Source organism: Larus michahellis, chromosome 3, assembly GCF_964199755.1.
Source record: "Larus michahellis chromosome 3, bLarMic1.1, whole genome shotgun sequence".
NCBI lineage: Eukaryota > Metazoa > Chordata > Aves > Charadriiformes > Laridae > Larus > Larus michahellis.
This window is the reverse complement of record NC_133898.1, coordinates 131,759,032-131,765,031: the sequence shown is the minus strand read 5'-3', so window position 1 is coordinate 131,765,031 and position 6,000 is coordinate 131,759,032. Positions and strand designations below refer to the sequence as shown.

The window sequence follows — 6,000 nt, the reverse complement described above, 5'->3', positions numbered from 1 at the left end:
ACACCAGCAAAACATTCCCATTCTCGCACTCGAACCCCTCTGTGGCTGCAGCCAAAGCCGCTGCCAGCCCTAATTCAGCAAATCCATCCCAAAACGCACGCGAAACCTTCCCGGTCCCCGCGGGCGCGCTCTGGCAGGGTAAAGCTGAGGCGCCGCACCAGGTTATCATCACTTTCCTCTCCTTCTCGACAGCTTACTCACAATATTTATATCCCACTAAATCCGTGGCCACTGCGGCTGTTTATTCTCCCCCTCCCCGGGGGCTGCAGGGACCCACCATCTCCCCGCCGCCGGGAGCCGAGGCCGCGCGTGGGTTCAGCCGGGGAGAAAAGCTGAGGGCTGGTTTCGGGGTTTATCGTGCCTTTCCATTCATCACCCTTGATAAATATTTATGGATGCATTAGGGCACTCGGCTCCTTCCACTAAAAATAACATTCCTAAGCACCAAGGCGAAAAGAAAAAAAAAAAAAGAAAATCACCAGTGATTGGAACTGATTACGATGTTTTCTGAGCAGCTGGGAAAGAAAAGCCTAGCGAGGGCGGAGCGGTGAGCTGCCAGCCCCGCACGGCACAGCTCGGGCCTTTCTCTTCATTTGAAACAAAACTGAACGCGACTCCTCAAAATGAAGGCCAAGGTGCCAATCCGAGCCCAGCAGCGCTCGCCCCTGCATTCCCTGCCTGTAAAGGGAACGGTTTCAACAGTCTGGAGAGAAGCAGAGCCCGTAACGCCGGGAGCAGGCGGCCGGTGGCCCATCCCTGCCGTGGCGCATCCCCAGCGATGACGCCCGGGAGGCCACGCGACGTCACGCACGACGGCAACCAGACACTGGCAGACAGCGGGGTTTCGAGACGGTGGGTTTTTTGAAGGCAGAATCCCCTTTGTGTGAAGGAGGCTCTACACCCGTTTTTTCATGCATCCCGAGGGGCGGAAGGCAAGAGGAGATGACGGCGCGTGACGCGATGATGACACCGTTTGGGAGGAAACCAAAGAAGATCAGTACACTTAGCAGGCGCAGGGGGAATTAGCTTTCCTTTTGGTTGAATTTTTTTTTTTTCCTTAAACCTCCCATAAATTGCTGAGTTTGATGGGGCATTGTCTGATTACCGTTAGTAAACACATGGAGGAGAATAGTACATGCAATGACCTAAGAGGCAGGTGCCCACGGGGAAAACCCTCCGGGTGGTTCGGAGCAAGCCGCTTTCGTCAGCAGGTGGTTGAGATCGGTCACAGTTGCATGATGGTGGATGTGTCAGCTGAAACGTGCCTCTTCCAAAGGACGGGAGACGTCTCTTGGTCGTAAGCGCAACCCTCTGTGCCTGTGTCATGGGAAACACACAAAGCGCCATCGGCATGGCAGAGCTCCAGCCTGGCCCTGCACGGGTTTGGACATCACCTCCTGCATGGTCATGGGGCAGGAGCCAAGCTCCTCTGCTGGGACCTCCTCAACCTTCTGGTTGGGGCCGTGCATCTCTGGGGCCACCCCCGGCAAGCTCTGAGTGGACCAAACGTGCAGCATTCCCCATGGCCATCAAGTGTCCTGCCGACCCCAGAGCTCCTCACCTTGGACCCCAAACAACCCAGGAAACAGAGGAATCACAGAACCACAGAACTGCCCAGGTTGGAAGGGACCTTTCAGATCATCGAGTCCAACCATCAACCCAGCACTGCCAAGGCCACCACTACCCCATGGCCCTCAGCACCGCGTCTGCCCGGCTTTTCAGTCCCTCCAGGGATGGCGACTCCACCACTGCCCTGGGCAGCCTCTTCCAATGCTTCACAACCCTTTCCAGGAGGAAATTGTTCCCAATATCCATCCTAAACCTCCCCTGGCGCAACTTGAGGCCGTTTCCTCTTGTCCCATCGCCTGTTCCTTGGAAAGAGAACCCAAGCTCCTGAGTCAATGACACCAGGAGCATGGTGCTGCGGCAGGTCCCCAGGTCCTGCGAGCAAGGGCCCATGAGCGGACACGCTTGACTTTGCAAGCCAAGGTGAGGTCGGTGCTGGGCATTTTTCCCACAGAGCAGCCAAGATCTGCGAACAGACGGCCCCTGACGATGCTGCCCACCCCAGTCCCCTCCATCATCGGTGGGCAACCAGAGCCGAAGGGTGGCTGGAGCCACCGGTCTGGCTTGGCCGGACCCTACCACCAGCAAGGTTCAGGAGGACCCATCACAGGCCCTGGTACCACAAATGGGAACATGAGGAACTTGAAGAAGAACCACCACAGTTTGAAGAATTTTTTTTCTCTTACTCATGTCTTTTTTCATTCTTTCTGGAGGATAAAGAAACCTGAAAGTGGTTTCCCTCTCGTATTTGCAGTTGTCTCTAATTTAGCACTCATCAGTGCCAGTGCTTGGTGGTGTTGGAGGCACTGCCGGGCTTCTCAGGGAACCGGGCGCTTCTCATGTCCCCATCAGTGGCTAAGGGGTGGCCGGGGTCAAAGCCATCCTTTTCTCCAAAGCCATTAGAGTTAAAGGGACATTAAGAAAAAGCCGCACGCAGCCAGTATAAACAGCTCTCCATTGCCGGCTTCCTCTCTAATGGTATAATTTCGCTCCTTCTTGAGTTACCAGATTGTTTCCCAGATGAGGCAGGACTTGAATTTCTAATGTAAAAACTATCAGAAAAACTCTCAAGCCACTTTTGGGTTATCTCTAGCTGGCGCTGGAACGGCAGGGCGCCAGAGAGGGCAAACCCCCTTTTTTCTCCTTTGCAAATTACTTTTTGAGGACAACTGTGGTGGTTTTACCACGCGAAATTGGGTTTCAGATCCATCACGACTATCTATCGCCGTGGGTTGGGGCTGAACCGGTAAGTTAAAGATAAAAGAATTTCTACTGTCTGGTTTCTACAACTGACCCAGCTGCAGTGTAAAGGGACGGGTCCTAGAAAGAAGGACCTGCTACGCCCGTCCCCATCCCTTTCTGGCTAACTATGAGCGTGCCCACACTATGTCCTTCTGCCAGGAGAACCCTCCTTCTTCCCACCGGGAATGATGAAAGACGGGCATTATGGCTACGGCCACAGTGAGTGTATGGGGAGTGTGGAAACCCGATCCGGTGCCCTCCTACGAGCTTTTCAGATGGGTCACAATACGGATCTTATTCAGGTCCTCCAGAGGCATTGTCACCCCAGGGCTCAGGCTTTCTCCTTGCCGCTATCTCCAGCCACCTGTTTGTCTACCCGTCTGTTGTGCCTTATTATAACTGAAAGCGCAGGCTCTTTGAGGGTAGAGATTGTATTTTTAGTACATCTGGATAGTGGCCATCACAATGGGGTCCTATTTCCTGGCTGAGGCCTCTCGCTATAGAAGCAATACTAATAAAATAGGAGATAATGCTGTTCTCACTGGAGTTAATGATATTTCCCCTCTGTCTGCAGCAGGAGCAGAATTGGGTCTTAGCAAGGAAAAACTCAACATCCTTTTGAGCGGTTGTGGAGCGATGGGCACAACCCTCCCTGGGCAGAAACAGGAGATAAAGGACAAGGGCAGGAGGTGACCAGGGACATGGTCCCGCGCATGGCAACGGCGACTACAGAGCAGTGCTGCTGGAGACGGGAAGGAAAAAGACACCCTTCCTTACCTGAATTCCTGTGCAGCCTGCGGCCGGCCGTCTAACCTGCAACACAGGGGAAAGGCACGCTTAGAAAGCAGGCAATTTTATTTCCTGTAAAATGAAAAATCTGCCCTCCCCATCTCTTAGTGCCCCAACGGGTAACCCTTCTCGCGACCGCAAACAGCTTTCCGGCATCGGGGTGAATGGCAAGTCCCCTGAAATACGAGGTAGGTACAAAAGGGCTCATGATCTTACTGAATCCCAGAAATCCCAGCATCGCCCAGTCCGACCCCCCCCACAGAGCAGGGTCAGCCACCACAGGCTGCTCAGAACCTTGTCCCATCCGATTTGGGGCATCTCCCAGGGCGGAGACCCCACAACCTCTCCGGGCAACCTGTGCCAGCGTTTGACCAGCCTCACGGTAAAAAAGCGTTTTTTACCTTCAAACAGAACTTCCTGTGTGTCGCTGCGTGCCCATCGCCTCGTGTCCTGGCTCTGGGCACCATGAGAAGACTCTGGCTCAGTTTTCTTTACTCTTTTCCATCAGTTATTTATACACCCTGATTTGATGCCAGCTCTCTCAGCCTCTCCTCGTGTGATGGATGCTTCAATGCCTTAATCGTTGCCATGGCCCCTCGCTGGGCTCTCTCCAGCCTGCCCATGTCCCTCTTGTGCTGGGGAGCCCAGCACTGGACCCAGGGCTCCCGGGGTGGCCTCACCGGTGCTGAGCAGAGGGAAGGATCCCCTCCCTCGTCTGGCAACGCTCTGCGTCAGCAGCCCAGGACACCATTCGCCTGCATTGCCCAAGGGCCCATTGCTGCCTCATGGTCAACTCGGTGTCCGCCAGGACCTTCCCTGCAAAGCTGCTTTCCAGTTGGGCGTCCTCCAGCATGTCCCGGTGCCTGGGGCTGTTCCTCCCCAGGGGCGGGACTTTGCACTTTTCCTTGTTCGGGAGAACTTCAGGAGGTTCCTGCCAGCCCATTTCTCCAGCCCATTGAGGTCCCTCGGGATGGCAGCACGACACTCTGGGGTATCACCCACTCCTCCCAGTTTGGTGTCATCTGCAAACCTGCCGGGGATGGACTCTGTCCTCCAAGAACAAGAGGGGTTCAAGGCCAGGTTGGCCGGGGCTTGGAGCAACCTGGGCTGGTGGGAGGTGTCCCTGCCCAGGGCAGGGGGTGGCACTGCCTGGGCTTTAAGGTCCCTTCCCACCCAAACCATTCCATGATTCTATGATTACCTGAACAGATGGCTGCATGGACTCCAGTTTTGGTCACTGTGGGCAGGTGTGTTGCAAATTGGGAATTTTTGTCTAACAAATTTTATGGGGCTGCAAACCATGCCCTTCCTTCCGGCAGTTCGAGCGAGCAAATCACAGCACTTTAATCCCTTTTCCATTGGTTTGGGCATTATAAAATACAAATGGCCAATGCATATGGGACCAGCTCGTGGAGCATCTTGTTTCAGGTGATACTGTCAAGGGTCCACCTCTTGCCCACCACCAGGAGCAGCCTGTCTTGGAGAGAGGCAGCAGGACCACGGCAAACAGTGATTGCGGGACAGCCCTGGCCAAGCAGGCGTCCGACCTGGAGTGACGCCTGGTGCACGTGCCATGAATGGATACGTAACGCCAGGTTTCAAGACGGGGTAACTCAAAATGACGTCTAACGCAACTGGATGGACGTGGCTTTGCCAGCTCCCGACTGTGCTCTTCTGTGCCTGGAAACCCGCGCAGGATTCTTCTCTGGAGATGCTGCTCAATTTGTAATCCTAACCACAACAGACGCAGCCAACTTGGAGTCTTCCCGAATGATTTCATCCTGCTAGAGCCGTACCACGCCGCTGCTATATCCAGCGTATGGACGTAAGCCTCTCCAGCGGGGAAGCGAGTCCTGAGGTTGATTAACTGGGGCACAGAGAAATCTGATGTAACTTTGTGAAGAAACTTGTGAGGAAGCCCAAGGGTGATGCCGTCTCCCGAGGAAACACACCGCAGCAGCAGCGTCCCCGCGAGGACCGGCGTCTCCCTTGTCTGCGCCGGTCAGAAGCTGGGGAACACACGGGCTGCAAGTGATTTTTTTCTTCTTGTCTGTTCCGGATGGAAGGAACGGAAGAGCTTTGCTGAGATGGGGATGTGCACACAGGCACCGTGCAAAGAATGCAGCCGCGGCAGGCAGAGCTCGGCGTTGGAGCATCCTGGCCACGGGTCCCCGTAGGTGACGTGGGGCAGAACCACCCACGGCCGGACTCCCTCCCCACGGCCACGCGTGCTTCGGTGCCTGGAGGAGCTCCCCCGGAGGACTGCAGTTGATGGATCGATCGCTCCTCCATTTTTCTGCCAGATTTTTATCTCACTAACGTTGCGGCATTAAGAAATCACTTACTCTCTGGCAGAGATAATATTTACATTCCACACCAAGGCTTTTGGACCAAGTTCTGCTT

At 54.8% G+C, this 6,000-nt stretch overlaps 1 protein-coding gene across 12 annotated transcripts in view; it reads right to left on the bottom strand.

The window, feature by feature from the left end:
- Positions 1–207: 207 nt before the first annotated feature.
- DTNB (dystrobrevin beta) overlaps positions 208–6,000 on the bottom strand; it is a 227,938-nt gene continuing 222,145 nt past the window's right edge. For 7 of the 12 annotated variants that reach the window (XM_074582278.1, XM_074582273.1, XM_074582268.1 and 4 more), the window contains 2 exons: positions 3,586–3,621; positions 846–1,317 (listed from right to left, as the gene is read on the bottom strand). In XM_074582278.1, the coding sequence (XP_074438379.1) occupies positions 3,617–3,621 (5 nt within the window). In that variant the 3' untranslated portion in view covers positions 846–1,317; positions 3,586–3,616. Of the gene's footprint in view, positions 1,318–3,585; positions 3,622–6,000 lie in introns of all 12 variants that reach the window. The other 5 variants (XM_074582284.1, XM_074582276.1, XM_074582285.1 and 2 more) reach the window with 2 other exon arrangements.